This window comes from Dendrobium catenatum, unplaced genomic scaffold (genome assembly GCF_001605985.2).
Source record: "Dendrobium catenatum unplaced genomic scaffold, ASM160598v2 fragScaff_scaffold_1209, whole genome shotgun sequence".
Taxonomy (NCBI): Eukaryota; Viridiplantae; Streptophyta; class Magnoliopsida; order Asparagales; family Orchidaceae; genus Dendrobium; species Dendrobium catenatum.
The window spans coordinates 190582-208958 of record NW_021319671.1 but is presented as its reverse complement, the minus strand read 5'-3'; the positions used below and the strand labels follow the sequence as shown (position 1 = coordinate 208958).

General features: G+C 33.2%; 1 protein-coding gene across 1 annotated transcript in view; it reads right to left on the bottom strand.

Moving 5' to 3' along the window:
* The window catches only part of LOC110101569 (J domain-containing protein spf31), a 50032-nt gene extending 34943 nt beyond the window's left edge, over nt 1-15089 (bottom strand). The window contains exons 1-3 of the mRNA XM_020829526.2: nt 14926-15089; nt 3376-3466; nt 3195-3255 (exon numbers count right to left, since the gene is read on the bottom strand). Coding sequence (XP_020685185.1) covers nt 3195-3255; nt 3376-3466; nt 14926-15011 — 238 coding nt within the window. The 5' untranslated portion in view covers nt 15012-15089. The remainder of the gene's footprint in view (nt 1-3194; nt 3256-3375; nt 3467-14925) is intronic.
* Nucleotides 15090-18377: the final 3288 nt, after the last annotated feature.

The window sequence follows — 18377 nt, the reverse complement described above, 5'->3', positions numbered from 1 at the left end:
CATCTACTCTCATTGTTAATCTATGGATGTTATTGAAAATCCCCTAAATTTGCTCACGTTGAAGTTCTAATTGTTTTGGTGATCTTAACTATTAGCGTGTGATTTGGCCTAAGCGAAAGCACCCCTCTTTGTTTTTTACTATCGTTAAGTGGCTAACGCTATAATTCTTATTGCTCTTACTTAACAGTGTGCAAATTATTTTTATAATAATTTAAATCATACATAGTCCTACATCATCTACTCTCCTAACAAAGTCATTGGAAGGCCGTAGTTTTACATGACCAAACCATGTAAGGCAACTCTCTCTAATATTATCTGTCACTGGAGCAAATCCAACCTTTTCACGGATATGCTCATTTCGTATCCTGTCTCTAAGAGTAAATCCACTCATCCACCTAAGCATCCTCATCTCAGCAACGCTTAACTTAACATTATGCTTCTTTTTTAATGGCCAATAGGCCCAATATGATATGCCATAAAGCATTGCAGGTCTCACCACCATCTTATAATTTTTTCCCTTAAAGTTTGAGTGGTGTTTTTCTATCACACAACAAACCCGAAGCATTCCTCCACTTAAACCATCCAATTTGACTTATACTAATAATATCCCTGTATTTCACCATCACTCTGAACAATATATCCAAGATATTTAAAATGAGTACACTTATTAATGACTTGATCGCTCAAAGTTACAAACCCCTCACTAGATCTATTACTACTAAAATTATACTACATGTATTCGGTTTTAGATCTACTCAAACGAAAACCTTTATGTAAAATAGTTAATGAATTTTTTAAATTTAATCACTATTGAAAGTATTGTATTGATTAGGTAAGTAGAAGTTGGAACAACATCTCCCTAGTATCTTCTATAATTAATTCTAAAGAAGATATCTGAATCCCGATAACTTCTAGAAGATGGCTCCTTGAAGCCAACCCATTTTATTGAAAAGTATTAGAATAGGAGAATCGGTAAATGATACCCATTTTATGAATAAAAGAAGATAATGTATGATTGAAGTAATCAAGATTATTATATGTCCAAAATATTTTTATGTCATTATTGAATTAATTTTTTATCATGGCAATGAAAATGGGAAGGATAATGCCCATATCAAAATTTTATTTGAAGAGATATAAACACATCATTTGAGTGCAATCATTAATAAAAGGGACAAATTCAGTAGCTCCAAATATGTTGCGAATTTTGGAGAGTTCTCAAATATCATAATGAACTAACATAAAAGGAATAAAAGGATCTAGATTCACAATCACAAAAAATAAAATGATAATATTTTATTATTTCATAAGTCTCACAATGAAAACTTTCCATATTTGTATTCAGATAAAGGGAATGAACCATGCATTGTAAAGTTTTGAATAAAGGATGCCCTAGCCTATAATCATATTATCAAAAGTTTTGAACACGATAATCAATTTTAGACTTCAAGAAGATACAGTTCATCATTTTCTCTAACTTGCAAATCGTCTGACCTATAGTCAGTAACTCTTGAATCTAATATCCAATTTTAAGGAGAATTATCTAAGGCACTAAAAATACAAAAGTTATAAGTCATATAATTTTGGGTTAGAGAGTGTGACCCAAATTATTTCTAAAGGAGTTGAGAAATTCTCTTAGTTTGTCAATTTCTTAATAGTTGAAGCCAGATAGATTTTCCCTTTTTGGTGTCCTTTGTTTACACCATAGCTTTAAGGCTTCCGCGGAATTTTTAACGCTTTTCTTTGATGCGTAATTTCTTCTTGCAATGCTTACAAAGTATATTGCATTTGAAATAAATCTTTGGTTCTTCTTTAGGGGAAGAGTATATGGAAACAAGTCCCTTATCTTGGAGTTCGGTGGTAATCATAGCAAATGGTTTGGATATTTGAATGTAGTCCTTCTTCCTTCTTCAACCAATATAAGAGAGAATACTTCATTTAGGGATAGTAGGTTTTCTCTATCTAAGATTTCAACAAATACTAGGAATTAATGCATCATGGCAACACGCCATCTTAATATTTTGATAATAATTTAGTTCAAGCCAGTAAACCTTCATTACATTAAAGTATTCAAAAACAAGAATGTTACCTTGATTGGTTATTGAGATCTTAGTTTTGATCTTGTAGAAAAGTGTGGCATCATTTACTTTTAAGTATATTTTCTTGACAACATCCCAAATGATTTTTGTGGTAGATAGGAGCGCCACTGATTGCAAACATCATGGTATTTCATAATCACATCATGATCATAGAATTAGATTCATGCCAACGTATAAACTTTAGGTGTTTCGACTCTAGAGAAAGATCCATAAGATGATGGATTTTTTTTTTAAGGCAAATAGTTTCTTCCATTCAAACAACATGAGGCTTGTAGACCCTATATTTCTCCCTTTTTTTCACTATTCATAAAGGTTGGGTCCTTGTAAGAGAAGACAAAGAAATCAAACATAATAACAGAATGGAGAATCTTAAGAAAAAAGAGACAAAGGTTGGAGTAAGCTTAACCTTGCTCTGTCATGCATCAAATTAAAAATATGAAAAACTACTTGGAATTTCAATGCAAGGGTATGAGCCCAAAAAATCATATTCTGATTCGTTATATAGTGGGACCCATGGCTCTTCTACCTAAAGCAGATGCAAGGAGACAGAAGAGTGAGTTCCAAACTATAGGACCCTAAGGTCTTCAACATATTGCATAAATATTACACAAAAATTAGAATGAAAGACTCAACCCATTCTCTCATTCTTTTCAAAATCAAATTTATTTAAATAAAATACAAAAAATACTCCACCAAATGAAGCCTCATGCTTCTCGATTCATTAGGCTTTTAGACATCCATTTTTATTTCTAGGAAAACATATTTAACATTATTAGAGAACATATGAAAACTTAGAAGTTGACGTTTCCTCTGGTCAGCTACTAGGACATTAGAAATCATAATTCCTACAAGAATGCACCCCCATAATCACCTAATTATAAAAAAAAGCTTCCTTAGATGTGTCAAAGTGTCGTTGATGTTGCTAGAGAGTTCTCATTTTAGCTCAAAGAATATCAACATGTTCACCAATGCATTTAACTTAGTATTTTCTAAACCAGTATGCTTGACTTCAACAACAACTGCCAAAAAAGCCGTAGTAAAGATAAATCATCAAATCCATCTTCAACTCAATGCTGCAAAAAAGTATCAGAATACCTGCAAATGCCTCCTTTGCTTGAGGATGCTTGCATTTATCAGGGTGAACAAGCAAAGATATCTGCAAGTAGAATATTATTTTAATATTAGAGAGCCACTTTATTTCATTTTCAATTGTTTAATAAAAAGCTGACTAATATATATTAGAAAAAGGACATCTGATTTTACTCTGCAGGCTTACCTTTCGATACTGCTTTTTCACTTCATCAATTGATGAGTCTAAGGGTAAGTTGAGGTGCTCAAAAGGATTCAATTTGAAGCACGAAAGTATCCTGAGAGAAATAAAGATTGAGCGACTCAAGCAAGCACACAACAAAACTATGATAGCTTTGATACCTCAGAAGGCTATCTTTAGTAAAATAAGCATACCAAGATAGTTATGTTATTATAAATAAAGGCTTCATCTTTTACTAACATGGCTATCCTTGTTTGTGGCAACCAATCAGATCAACAATCAATTGTTCACATATACAAGTAAATTGTTCTAGGTTGCTGTGATTATTAAGAATATTAGGTGTTGAATATAAAGAGATACATATGAATACATCAAATGGAATCAAGAAAGGCATAAAATATCAATTTAACATCTTAGATGGGCTGCAAATGAACCGAGCGTTATATGCTACGGAGAACTTCTGATAAATTGGCATTTTCCATGATGAGTTATTGTGTAGGGTTGTGGGAAATAGACAAGAAGTGGTTCTTGATAACATGAACCTTAACCAGATGTAAATCTTGAATGCAGCTAACGTTTGGAAGTAAGTTTGCAGTTGAATGACTGTAATTAAATGACTGGCGGCAGTGAAAAGAACATAAGGTGACTATTCAGCGATAAGAAGCTAAATAACTAGGTCGGTAGCCGGCTGGTATCAATTGGAGTTTGAAGGGAAGAGTAGCGATAGCGAGCTGGTGGGGAGGAATGTTGTGGAAGACTTCAAACAGCCCAAGAAGATGTTAGAAATAGGCTGGCGAAGCTGGGATGAACAAGAGCTGATCTGATTTGTGGGCTGGTAGCATCTTGCAGCTAGTTTAGACGGCTGGATGAAGCAAATCTGGATGGATGTACCATCTGGATGAAGCAACGGATCACGGTGAAGAAGAATCTTGTGGAGCCTTGATGTTAGTGCAACAAGAGCATCATTTTTTATGCTTCTTGATCTACATCACGAAGGGGAAGGAACCTTTTGCGTAAGTGTGAACAATCCTCAAGTAAGAAGAATGGGAAGAAGAGAGAATAGAGATGGAGAAACATGAAATCTTTCATTCCATAATATTTTCTTATAATAAGAGGCTATTTATTATACTAGTGTAGACCAAATTTACAATATAGAACTAGTCTAGCTGACACAAACTTAAATAGAATATAAAAAATAAACTAGTGCTTATTACATATGTATAGACTATTTAGTTTGTACTTTATTTGGCTAAAGATATATTATTGATGTATAACAGTCTCATATTAGCAATTTTAAAACTTGAATCTGTGGTTATCCTATACTTTTTGCTTTGCTAACTTGTTGAAGGAAATAGATTTTTAAATTTGATGATAATATCAAACTCAACTCGGTACCTTTTTTAGGGGATTATTCTTTCAGTTTTGCATTGACATTTTGACCAATTGAGAACATCTTATTAATTTGGATTACTTAAACATATCAAGTCGCATAGACTTAGAACTTGTCAGCTCTTATCATTAAACTAACAAAGCAGATGCTCTCTTAGTGTGGTCATTCTTATGATTTCTTTAGTAAGATGACATTTCAACAACTTGGCTATATATGAGCATGTTAACTCCGACCTTTTGGATCCACTGGAGTCCTAGACTTGAGCTATGGCGAAACTTATGTTTTTCCATCCTGATTGGTCAAAAGTAATAGACCTAGAAAATCCTATTATTTGGCTTTCAAGGACTTGAAACTTGCATAATTGGGAATTCTCCTTGCATGGATAATTTCTTAAGTGAAGATAATCTCTTTGACTTTATATTGACCCATCGACCGATTGAGAAAGACTTTTAGATCTGGGTCGCTCAAACTCATTAAGTAGATAAACTTGGAACCTAACAGAATTTATCATTGGACTGAGGAAACCAAAGCTCTCTCACTGTTGCCATTCTTATAATTAATTAAGTAAAAAAAAAAATTGTTAGCGACTCGGTCATTTTTGTGTGTTCAGTCTTAGCCTTTAAACACGCTCAGATCCTAGACTTGACCTATAGGAAATTGTGTTTTTCAAGCTTGGTTGATTGAAGCTAGTCGATCCAAATAAATATTAAAAAAATCATGTCTTACAAGGGGAATTTCACATTGTTTTTTTTTTTAACTCCCTATCTTATAGGGAGACTCTAAAATTAAAAAAATAAAAATAAAAAATAAAAAGATCCATGGCATACGGGGACTTTTATGATAATTTGGAAATTATTTCTTAAATTATAAGAGAGTTTCAAGAAAATAAATACATACAAGCTATCATATATAAAGAAAGTGTTTCCTATCATAGGGGAGATTTTAAGTACAATAACTCTCAAGTTGGTCACTATATATAATATTTCTTCAGAAGATTTATATCCAATTTTTCCAGGAGATGTTAAATCATTCCAGCTCTTTCAAAGAAAAATTTTGAATTCTATTGGGATGATAGCTGTAAAATAAATTTCAATAGCATCAAAAACTATCTTGTGTCCCTACCAATTTTAATAGCTCTTACTCCAAAAAAGACAATTAATTCTCAACACTGCAGTATTAAACAAGTCTCACGGAGCTCTGTTAGCCCAAACTAACGGGTGAAAAGAGAATAGCTTCTATAATATTTAAATAGACGTCTAAATCTTGCAAAAATGTACTCGCTAATTGGGAATTACTGTTTATGCCTAATTTTTTTGTCCAAAAACTTAGGCATTATATGCTTCTTTATAATCTAAATTTAATCTTTAAGGTAAATCCTTTGCTATGTCTCATGAACCATACAACTTTTTCATGACATTTAGTTAGATGGACCATGATAATGCTTCAATCCTTTACATGGATGCGAACCTGACTCGGATCTAACCCGGGTTGACCCGACCCGACCCAACCCAACCCCACCCGTTAACAGTGAGACCACAAGGTGCGAGCAGACGAGCGTAGGGGCCGTGATAGCCACGAGGGCAGGGGGCATGTGCCCGAGGGCTAGGGGGTGAGGCTCGCAATGGGCAAGCTCAAGTGCGTCCGGTGTGAGCTAAGGTGCAACCGCAAGCATGGATCCAGGTCAGTCAGGTTGATTTTGGGTTTTCATGTTGACAAAAAACCTAGAATTTCAGGTTTGTTTCGAGTCGGGTTCTGGTCGAGTCAAATATTGTCACCCCTACCGAGTGTGCTATGAAAGGACAAGCTCTAGTTGATTTCTTAACAATACATGTTGTACCTATAGAGTCCCCTTTGAATAACGATTTGCCCAAAAAGCAAATTAGTTATATTTTAATAGTACATCTTATTTTTAAGTAGAGATTGAACCACAATGTATTCTCTTAAATAAAACAAGAATTGGTTTGATTTTTGTCACACAAGATAAAATTATATTACGATATTCTTACAGTTTATCATATACATGTACAAATAATGAAACAAAATATGAAGCTTTTATAAATGATTTAGTGTTAGCATTACTAATGAAAACTAAATATATAAAAATTTATGAGACAAAAATAAGTACTCATGCTCTCATTGTTCCAACGTGATAGAGAAAATGCAAAAAAAAAAGTATTAGCACGTATTAATTTCAATACAACGGAAAAATCCATGTGTATATTTTCATGCAAATGTTGAAAGTTCGTGCACGCTTGTTTTATTATGGTGGGTTTGAAGACTCCAACCACGACAGTCCTAGACAATGCTTGCTTTTAACAAGCGTGGTGGTTGGAAGGCCTAGCCCCATAAAAACCCCCAAGAGGAAGGGGGGCCAAGAGCCTATTGAAATGATTAATGAACAAAACTCATAAAAAAACAAATTGAAATAATATTTTTGAATATAAAGCAACTCAATGGAAAAATAAAATGCAAGAAAAAGAGACTATTAAACATAAAATCAAACTTAAACAAAACTCACTAAGAACTCGGAGAACTCACCAATGAGGAATTGCAAAATTTTCTTAATCCAACTAAACACTCATAATTCTAAAAAGCATGGACTAAATGAGTTTGAATGGTGATGTGATCTAATGACCCCTCAAATTTATAAAAGGAGAAATGATGGCCTTTAAAGCACAGCACATTATAATACAATGATGTAAGGACAAAAACTAAGACATCATCAAATGCATAACAAAAATCTAACTCAAAACATTCCCAACCAAATCTACAAAATGCACCTACAAGCAAACAAAATGCAATTTATAAGCCTCAACATGAAAATTTAGCATGCATTTTAAAGACAAGTATTTATTAGAAATTTTTCAAGTCTCTTACAAATGTCATAAGTTATTTTTAGCTCAAATACAACGTCTAGCAAATTCTATAAGCGCGCTGAAAGGCATACACGTCCTCTAAAAAAATATCAAATTGTCAAATTGAATATTTGCATGTCCTCTCATAAATGTGCCAATATCCAAATCTAAAAATCAAAATGTTGCACAAACTAAAAATGAAATGAATATTACCCCCGCTCCAAGAAGCATGAAAATATTTTGAATGCTTTGAAATTATGTAGAAAACTTAAAACAATTTTTAAAAGCTACTCAAATGCATCAAGCTCGCATGGTCTCAATCATGTACCAACCTATTTGGCAGAATCATAAATCTCACATTTCAAGTCAAATCCTTCACATTCTGAAAATTCGAGCTGATAAGACCGAAATCTTGAGAAATATATTTAAGAAATAAATTTCAAATAAGCCACAATTATTGAATGATCTCAACTCCTACTCTCAATGAAATTACATAAATTCATAAATGAATACTTAGCCGAGAACCTAGTAGAAATATTTTGATTCATGTTTGCATAAGACCTTCAAGTCTTTTAAACAGTGTTCATTTCAAAAAAAAAAAGAATGTAAAGTTTTGGGGCCACCTCACCCATATGATAGACTATAAGTTATATTCTTAGACAGACCCAATCCGCTACATACGAGGGTAGCATCAACAAGATTTGCAATGGGAAGAATTGTTAAATAAGCACAAATTGTGCAAACTATGACCCTATCCTCTACAAGCAAGTGTGCAGAGTTGGTAATTTTGAAACCAACAAAAGTTCAATAAAAAAACATTATGATGGCCATGAATACTACACATTATAACCACAAGAGTACACTTCAAAAAATCAAGCTCTCAATTTACAAAGATGAACTTCTTAATCTCTCTCATGAGGATAAATGTGTTGACAAAAAATATCAATTGAAAAAAATTATATTTTAAAAATGCCCCGAGGGTACAATTTAAAAAATCAAGCTCTCAATTTACAAAGATGAACTTCTTAATATCTCTCATGAGGATAAACGTGTTGACAAAAAATATCAAAATGAAAAAAATTATATTTTAAAAATGCCCCGAAATTTTAACACTAATCATTTTGCATGCAAATCTTGATACAACAACAACATCAAGCATTTGTCCCACTACGTGGGGTCGGCTACATGAATCCTTTTTCGTCATTGTGTCCTGTTAAAAGTTAAATTCTCATTTAAATCTAATAAAGAAAGATCATTTCTAATATTTTCTAATCAAGTCTTTCTAGGTCTACATCTACTTTCTTAACATAAGTCACAAATCTAATACCTCAACTTTCCTAAAAGGGCCATCGGAAGGCCTCCATTTAATGTGACCAAAAATCTATAAAAAATTATAAAAGTCAAAATGTTTAAGTAAATTGATCTTTAAAGTAAGTGCAAAACTAATCCACCTCCATAACAGTTTGTCGAGAGTATTTAAGATAATCCAAACTCACAAAGAGCCAACATTATAACAAGCATATCTCTATGATTATTCACAAAAATCTCTCGTCAGTAAAAATGTGGCATGTGTCATCTGATCAAGTATTTTCTCCATCAAATGGCACCACAAAGGAATGTTTATGCTCAAGTTGTCTAACCAGGTGTTTTATAGGAAAAATAACATCATTAAATTATGATCATAGCTAGAGCCTACAAATTTCTCAGTAGCTTAAGCTCTTGAGTGGTGAATCATATATTACTCTTGTAAGGCACAAAGCCCTACATTAGCTAAGGTCAACTTAAGATTATCCCCTTAGACAAACATCAAATCCATATCTACAACACCCCTTGAATAACATAACACATCGTTGTTGACAAGAATCATTCGGTCATGTTAGGCCAACTAACTGACTAAATAAAACATGAATCATAACAACCAAAAACAACGAAACCATAGGATCTCAATCGGATTGGTCATCATTCCCCCCACCATTAATTTTAAGCTAAGGTGGCCAATCTTTCAATCATAAAACCCAATTGTTATCATTATATGTTAAGTGTTTAACACCTACCAATTAACCTTAATTGAAAATTCTCTCGTGAATAGGAGTAATTCATTATAATGACTTGTGCCTATAGAAAAACTACAACAATATCTTAAAGTCTTAACAATATAAAGATGAAATCTCTTGGTTGTGTCATATTTGCAATCTAATTTATCCCCAAAAATAAGCTCTATTAGAAGAGTTGGGTGTGAATTCTCATAGCCTAAAATTACCTTCTCAATCATTCTACGTTAATTTTATGTATCCATCTTACTAATGCATCTACTACTCTTTATGGGATAAACCACTAAAGTATATTTCCACTACACTATTTTCATCAACCTTTATTTGTTCGTCTCTAATATAATAATATTTTAGTTTATCATTCCTAATTTTATTATTCATCTATCTAACAAACTCAATTAACATGGCTATTATTGATTTCTTTATCACCCAACAAGCATATCAATATAAGCATGGCTATTTTAATTACCATTATATCAAGGGATTATTAGGTTGAGTGTATGAGGTGTGTACTTTTCAAATGCAGTAGTTTTACATTTTCAAATATTTGGTTGAGTGAAAAACAATTAAAAAATAATTCCTTTCAGATTTTGAAATGTAATTTAGTTCATTTTTGAGAAATTTTGAATTCACCTAAATGAAGCGAATTTCAAATCCCTGCATTCTAAAGTGCTCCTCCCCGCAAAGTGTCGTCTGGGTGCATCCCAAATCTCACGCAGTCCATCATATCACTCCTCTCCATGTCGTCCTTGCTTCTCTCTGAGATCTCCCCAGTGACCAATGCTTCAATGAGTTAGTAAGGGTGTCATTCAGTGCTCCAGGGACCTAAAACAGTGCCATCCAACAGTCCAGCAACCTGCAATAGCATCGTCCAAGACTCAAGCAACTCTTTAATGGCTTCGCTCGAATTGAAAGCCTCATACTTTTTCAAATCTAATACATATATGTATATATCATTGCAAATATTGTTTTAATAGAATGATACAAACTTTTGAATTTATTTCACTTTCAACCAAAAAATAAATGATTCCATTAATTTATTTTACAAACAACCATGAGTATTTTAAGTTCTTGAGTTTGCAATGTTGTTGACCTCTTTTTTTTTGTGAATGCTCTCGAGCGTGTTTGGTTGAGTCGATTGAACCTCGTTGAACCTAATTTGAGACAAGTCGATATCGATTCGGGTCTAATTTTTTAAAATTAATGCAGTCGAGCCGCATTGAACCTGAATTGACTTGATTTGAATCAAATTAAGTTTGATTTTAGCTCAAATTCGGCCCAAATCAGCCCAATTTATTCAAATTAAAATCCAATTGACTTTTTTGGCTCAATTCAAACACTTTCCCAAATCCAGAAATCAATTTAATGGTCCGATTTCGTTGAAATTTGATTCTGCCATTGTCAAGTGCCTCGATCGCGTGCTATCCTTGTTTAGGAGGTATTTAGAAATAGCTTGATTGAGGCGGAACGAACAGAGCCCATTTTCATGCTTAAAAAAAACAGGAGATCGTCCTTGAGCGGCACGAAGCAGATTTCCCTTTTCTTTTTCCAGCTCGGTCCGCCCTAGACAAGGTGTTGGAAGACTTCTCCCTAGGAGATATTCACTCATGCGAAGACAGAGTGTTATTCTTCTCTCCACTCAAGTTTTTCCCCCCCCTCATGAGCCCCCCCCCCCCCCTCATCTCTTCTCTCTCGGCCTCTCCGTGGTAAGCACGGCTGCAAAAGTTCCCTCTCATTCTCCATCTCTCTCTCGTGTAGCTGACCCATACAGAAGCCCCGCCTCTGCCAATCCCTCTTCAGAACCCAACCTGGGGAGCCTGATCGAGCTCAGGAAGAGGCCAAAACTCCTCCACTCTTTCCTCTTTCAGGATCATGATTGCAGCCGATGCCATCCCCTCCGTCGTCCTCTAGTTCGCGAAGTTCAGGAGCAAGCCGACGCCTCCTCTTCTTCTCTAAAGCAGGTATATTTCTTCTTACTTTTCCTTTTCTTCTTCTTCTTATTTTTCTTCTTCTCCCTTTTCTTATTCTTCTACTCTTTATCCTTATTTTATTTCCTAAAAAAAAAATCAGAGATTAACCATGTCAAAATATATATATGTACCTCCAACGGGGAAGTTTTCGATCTATTCTATTTTGATCTTTTGTTTGAGGATGAGATAATGGTGGTTTGTGATTTCCTTCAACATGCTCATGCAATGATTTCCCTAATTTCTTTCACATAGACATGTATTTCGTTCTTGTTCATGATCATATTTATTCCTTAGATGCTATATGTATATTTAGTTATGATTGTATTTGCAGAAGTGTAAATTTATAAGTATGTTTCAATGCTACATATGTGCTTTTGCAATAATTGTTCATACACTTTTGTTGGGGTTTATGTCATGTTACTGCAAGTTGAATTTACTTTTATGATATGTGAAATAGATGGCATTGATCTCAATTTTCTGATTTTAGGTTCTTATTTACTTTAGTATTGTAAACTAACTATTTGATAAAATGCCCCAAAGTGGTTTTGTTTGTATGGAAGCTTTGTTTTTTTTTTTAAAGAGGTCTTCCTTTTTGGTGCCTAAAAGTTTCATCACTTATATATGCAGTGAAGGTATTGCAAATCAAATATCAATTTTTAATCGTCATTTTGGACTTCTCAAGTAGTGTCTTTAGTCATATTTGCTCGCTAATTTTGTAAATCTGATTATCATGAACACACTTCTAGATCATACAAGATCTGATTTATTTCCCTACCAGCAAATCATATTTAAGATGATTTGAATCATCGAACTTGAACTTGTTAAAATGGCTTCAATCTCTATTGCAATGAGTTTGACAATGTATCAACCACCATTACTTGCTGCTTAGCTTTGTCATGTTTACTTAATTATTGAATGATGCTTTAATGCTTTTGAGAGAAGATAAGAGTTGTTGCTAGCCAAGGAAAATCTTATGGGATGTAGACAAAATATGCATTGATTTATGTTGTTTGGAAGAGAATTTATTTTGTAATTTTGTATATGAAATTTATACTTATTCATGAGTTTCATCGCATGATAGATAATATTAAATTCCTCCCAATAAAATCATACATAATATACTCATTTATTGTTCTATTAATTTTAAGACTTTTTTCCTCAGATACTCTTCTAGTTCTTATTTGCTTTAATAAATGTCTCAACTCTCAAAAACTATGTCATCTAAAAATAAGCGTACAAGATTTTGTCTTACTCTAAAGTATTCATAAAACACTTTTAAATTTTAACCATTCAATCTTAACCCAAAAATTACATCCTCGTTCATATGATATAGTAGATCCAAATTAACATTATTAGTTTCCCCGCATTAAGATTATATGTAATATATTTTATCTTTGTTCTACTAATCCTTATCCTCTTATCTTTTACTTTTTTATCAATTCTTCTATTTTTTTACTGCAACAAAATACTCACCTTTTAAAATTGTCCTGTGTAAATAGCATATATTGAGGTAACTCATTATGAATATCCTTTATAAGCATTTACATAACCAAGATAAATATAGAATGTTTAGCATTGTTAAAATCCTATTTTGTTTATGAACTCTTTAGTCACTCCACAACAATCTATAATGTTATTCAATGCTCTAGCATGCATATCATTAATATTTTTTTAAAACATATTTAACTTGCATTTTCTCCTTAATGCATTCCAAAACTATTATCGTGGTATATGTTTATTGAGATCAAATAAAACCATTTGAAGACCATTTCATAGTTCTTTATAATTTTTAATAAATTTCCTTAACACAAAAATGCATCTATGTTATACATACCTGCTACTAAATCAAATTAACTATTCGACATGGTTTTGGTTTGTTTAAGTTCCATTACTCTCCTTCATAGCATCTATTATGACCCATATGTTTGATTCCCTATAATATTGCAATCATGAATGTCCCATTTATTGCCAAATACAATTGCCAAAAATGCACACTCTCTAAACATTTGGCACCACTAGTCTTTAATATTCATTTACAATAATACTTGGCAAAACAAAAATAATATTTCCAACTATTCTCAAGCTTTCCTGTTAAGCATTTTCTTAGAGCCAACTCAATTTCAATATTATGGGATCAATTTGTAGTATAATTAATGATTTGTTCAATGTGGCATTGTGGCCTATGAAAATATCGCTCTCTACAACTCTCATTTAATAAGTTGTTGAAACAAAATTTTCTTATTTCTTTAATATCGTTTTCTTTAACTAAGTCATATTATATTCACTTTTAGTACATCTAATTTTGATAATTTTTCTATATCTCCTCTATTTTATGTCTTCTTCATTTCCTTCTCAGTGCCCTACTTATAGCCCTCTTAGTAAAATTCTTAATAATTATTATAAATTTGGTGGTATTTATTTTCTACTGTTTTTAAAAGGCACACTTTTTGTCTTAATAATATCTTGTATCTCCTCACTCCACCACCAAGCATCTTACGTATGTACAATCTATTTTTAGGTTCTACTCAAGCTCTTATCAACAGCCTTATTAGTGCAAGTAAGCATCTTACGTCAAAAAATATATTTCTTTTGTACTTTTTCCTCGTCTTAGTTATTTTCATAACCAAAAAACAACTACAAATCCCACAGTTTCAACACTTTGCATCTTAGGCTTGTGCTTAGCAGGCAGCAAACATGCACAACAATTTCACATTTACATATAAATTACTGAGCTATTTCTAGACTATACAGCAAGAGTCTGAAAGCTTTAGGGTACACGCTGTTCTCTCATCCAAGATACAACAACTAACAGAAGATGCAATGTCAAGGTAACATCTATTATACATAATCACTAATTCCATCAAACAGCCAGATCCAGGTTTTAAAATACTTACATAGTTACATTTATGCGTCAGACAGTCAAAACCCTGAAAATGCATTTTTATCCATCAAAATTTTAGAAAAAGACGTTTAAGCTGGGATCCCTCCTATTCAGAACCTTTTTCTTCGCGTATACCTACTAATATGACCATAATTGATACTACCCATCCAACTTCTGCTACATCACATCAAACACTTCAATCCAATGATCAATCCGCCGCACATCCAGTTTAAATCAGATAAAATAGACGGAATATATCTTTTTCTAGATAAATAATGGAACCATTAATTTTGGATCTATGGTTTCTGATGCATGACGCGGTGATCGAGCAAACATATAGAGGAGCTTTCAGATAAAAAAGAAATCAGTGGTGAAGTGACGTGGGGAGGAACGGGACGTTTATTCTAACCTAGCAACCTCGTTGTCTCTCTCGACTTCACTGACCTCGGCGAAGAAGCTCTTGAGCAGCTGTTCCTCCTCCAGATCGGTAGTCATGATAAAGCAACAAGGCGAAGTCCTTACTCCGCCTGCTAAAAAAACATTAGAAATCGCCTCGCTTCGGAATTGATTCGGTGCTCTTCGGAAATTATATAAGTGCGTTAAAATTAATTTTATTATTATTATTATTATTATTATTATTATTATTATAAAGAAATATGATGCAGTATTTATTAATATTAAAAATAATTAAATAAATGTCAATTATCTGAAGAGTGTTAATTATGATCGGTGGAGATTATGGAGAACAATTAGCCTAAATAGCCCCTCTAAAAGCAGCAAGTAGCCATCCTGTCTTAGGGCATCTCCAACTGAACTCTAAATGCTTAAATGGCGTTGTTGCGGAGCTCTAGCGGAATGGTAAAAATTTCGTTATTTGCTTGCGGGTGAACAGTGGGACGCCAATATTGACTTTGCAATGTTCATCCCCGTTATTTTTTTGTTTCTACCTAACTTGCCGAATAAACGTGCGAAAAGAATAAAGAATGTTACATTTTCAAAATTGGAGTTCGATTTGATGAATCACGGCATTTTTTTTAGTTTCACGCCATTTTGAAGTGAAGAATGAGATTTTCGGTTGGAGATGATCTTAATGTTATTATTCAACACTATATTGAAGCACGAGTTTCCTTGCTACAAAATCAAAACAATGGCTCATATCCTCCAACTATTGTTAAAACCTCTTCAACTAAACCCTTCTCTCCTATCCAACCCACCCCTTTAGCCTCCTACTAAAAAATGCTTACAACTAAAATCCCAACTACCATAGAGTTTCACGTCAGTTATGTCCCTCCCCAAAAGGGCAAATTATTACGTTCGATGTCCGGATTCGTCCGGACACCAATCTAGACGTGCCATGAAACCAAAATACACCGGGATCCAGTGTATTCGGGTGATGTGGCCCGTCTGGATTGGGTGTCCGGACGTCCAGTAACCGGACGTAATAATCTCTCCCCCGAAAGATAGTTATTCACTTCTCCGACAAAAATGTTGCTTTGGGTTCGAAAAATTGGGCGCTTTCTTTAGTTGGATATTCGGCCTTTTTAAATGATGTAAAAAATAGGCTCTTTGAGGCACTATTACTCTCTTATCCCTAAATAATAGTTTTTTTTTTTTCTGTTGAAATTTTGATTGTTAGAGGACTATTATTTTTATTTCACTGTTAACGGACTATGCCATGGTATGGTATGACTATGCCATGGTATGGTATGGCGGAATAGGATCATTTGCAACTCCTCGTTAGCAGCTAATATGCCACCTCATGTTGAACCAACCCATTTAGCTCAACCTAATGTCATAACCCAACGCAAAATGGCTCACAAATAAAACAGGTCCTATCAAGTTGACTCATGACCGACCAAACTCAAGATCTAAGTTTTGGACACTTTTCAAATTTTATTTAAACTATACAAACCACAGAGCTTCTAACTTTCATGTAGGAAACAACAAAAAAACTTATCAACAAGTTTTTGTTCTATTCTTTTATCATCAAAATATATACAAAAATCACAACTTTTAATATATGACTACAGATCGAGATAAGCAATTACGTAACTGACTATGACTAAACCAACAACAAAAAAAACATCCAGAGACTCATGTAAAATCTTAAATATTCGGCTACTCAACTAGTTATTTCTCCTTCCACATACTTGAAATAGAATGTAGAGTAGGCAAGAGCTAACTTGGCTCAATTGGTCACACCCATTGATCTAAAATTTGTAATAACTCACTTATTTTGCATTTAACTGAATATAAAAGTAGTTCAAAAAGAATTCCGTGCTGAAAATAATAGTAAATGCATATAACTAAAATAAATCAAATTGTATACTAAAAGTAAATAAATAGCACCTCGCGTATTAGAGTAGAAAGTAAAAAAAAAATCCTCAGACTCTTATACCTCCCCTCAGGAATAAATATCAAAATTCAAACCCTTATAACTCATTGTGCTAGAATATCATAATATACACCCTTATAACTCCCAATACTTAGCAAATATCATACGTTCAGAAATTTAAACCATTATGACTCGAACTTCTAAAGCATCAGCGCTTTTTCCACATCAAAAATCGATAGAATCATACATTTCAAGAAAATAAACGGATATAACATTTCATTAATGTAAAAGAAGGGTAAATGAACAATTTTCATAAATTCACATAAGGCTTTACTTGTATTCAACAAAATTAACTGCTAATTATAATTTAATAATTATGCTAATATTTTAGGGATGGTTCAAAACACTATTTTGAAATTTTTTTTGTACTACAATATTATTTTTAGCTCACTGCAACAACATGTTTTTTGAACTACCGAGCAAAACTTTTTCAAAAAAATACATAAATATTCATAATGATTATCTCTGTAACATACTAAATGTTACATGATGGAATTTTTATGGTTGCATAGCTATTTCCACTTTTATTGTAGAAGTTATAAATTAAATAACAAATCCTAAAATTTTTCGTATTTTTGAAAACCAAGATAAGTGAAATGTAACCAATTTCAATCCGAACAACTTTCAAAATTGTGTGGATAATAGAAAATGAATAGAAGTCTTCCAAATCCTAGCATTATCTCTCTAGAATCATCCTCCCTCTATCACCAGATAACTTAAGGGGAAATAAATTGTTTAATGATAAAAACATTTGAAGGAAATTGATATTTTTGGTAAAATTTGAGCTTGGCACTATGACACCTGACCCTTTAGCGCTGCAACGATCACCGCTAGAAAGCAAGGCATCGCAATGACGTCCCAAGCATTGTAGCATTGAATTATTTTGGCCCAAAGGCATGGAGTTAAATGCTGCAACATGGCAATACTCCAAGGGAAAAAAATTTATAATTTTTAAATCATGCAGACAAACCCATGGGACCCACCTCAAAATAAATTTAGATACCCTTGTGCATACAAAATACTCATAGACACATGCAGAGGATAATAATAAAAAAATCATGAGGTTACTTTTACTTAGCTTAGTCATAAAAGATACAAGCATAGTTGTGCATGAATTCAATAGGTATTACACCTAACCTTCCTTCACGTGATTAGAGCAAGCCCTTATTATCATGAACTACATTACAATTCCTAAAGTACCAATCAACCCCATCACCCATGAAGTAATATAGTAGAAGAATCCTTATTAACCAATAGGCCAATTAATGTTATTCCCAACCTAAACTCCTCTTTTGATGAAATTTCAACATCACCGACCCTCCGCTAGCCATGACCCAAAACAAAATCGACATTCATCAAAATGAGGAAGATGACCCCAATGACAAGAGATATCCACTTCAAAGCCCTCAAAAACAAATTTCAAAACCTCACAATCATGATAATAGCAAATTAAAGATGTCATCCCC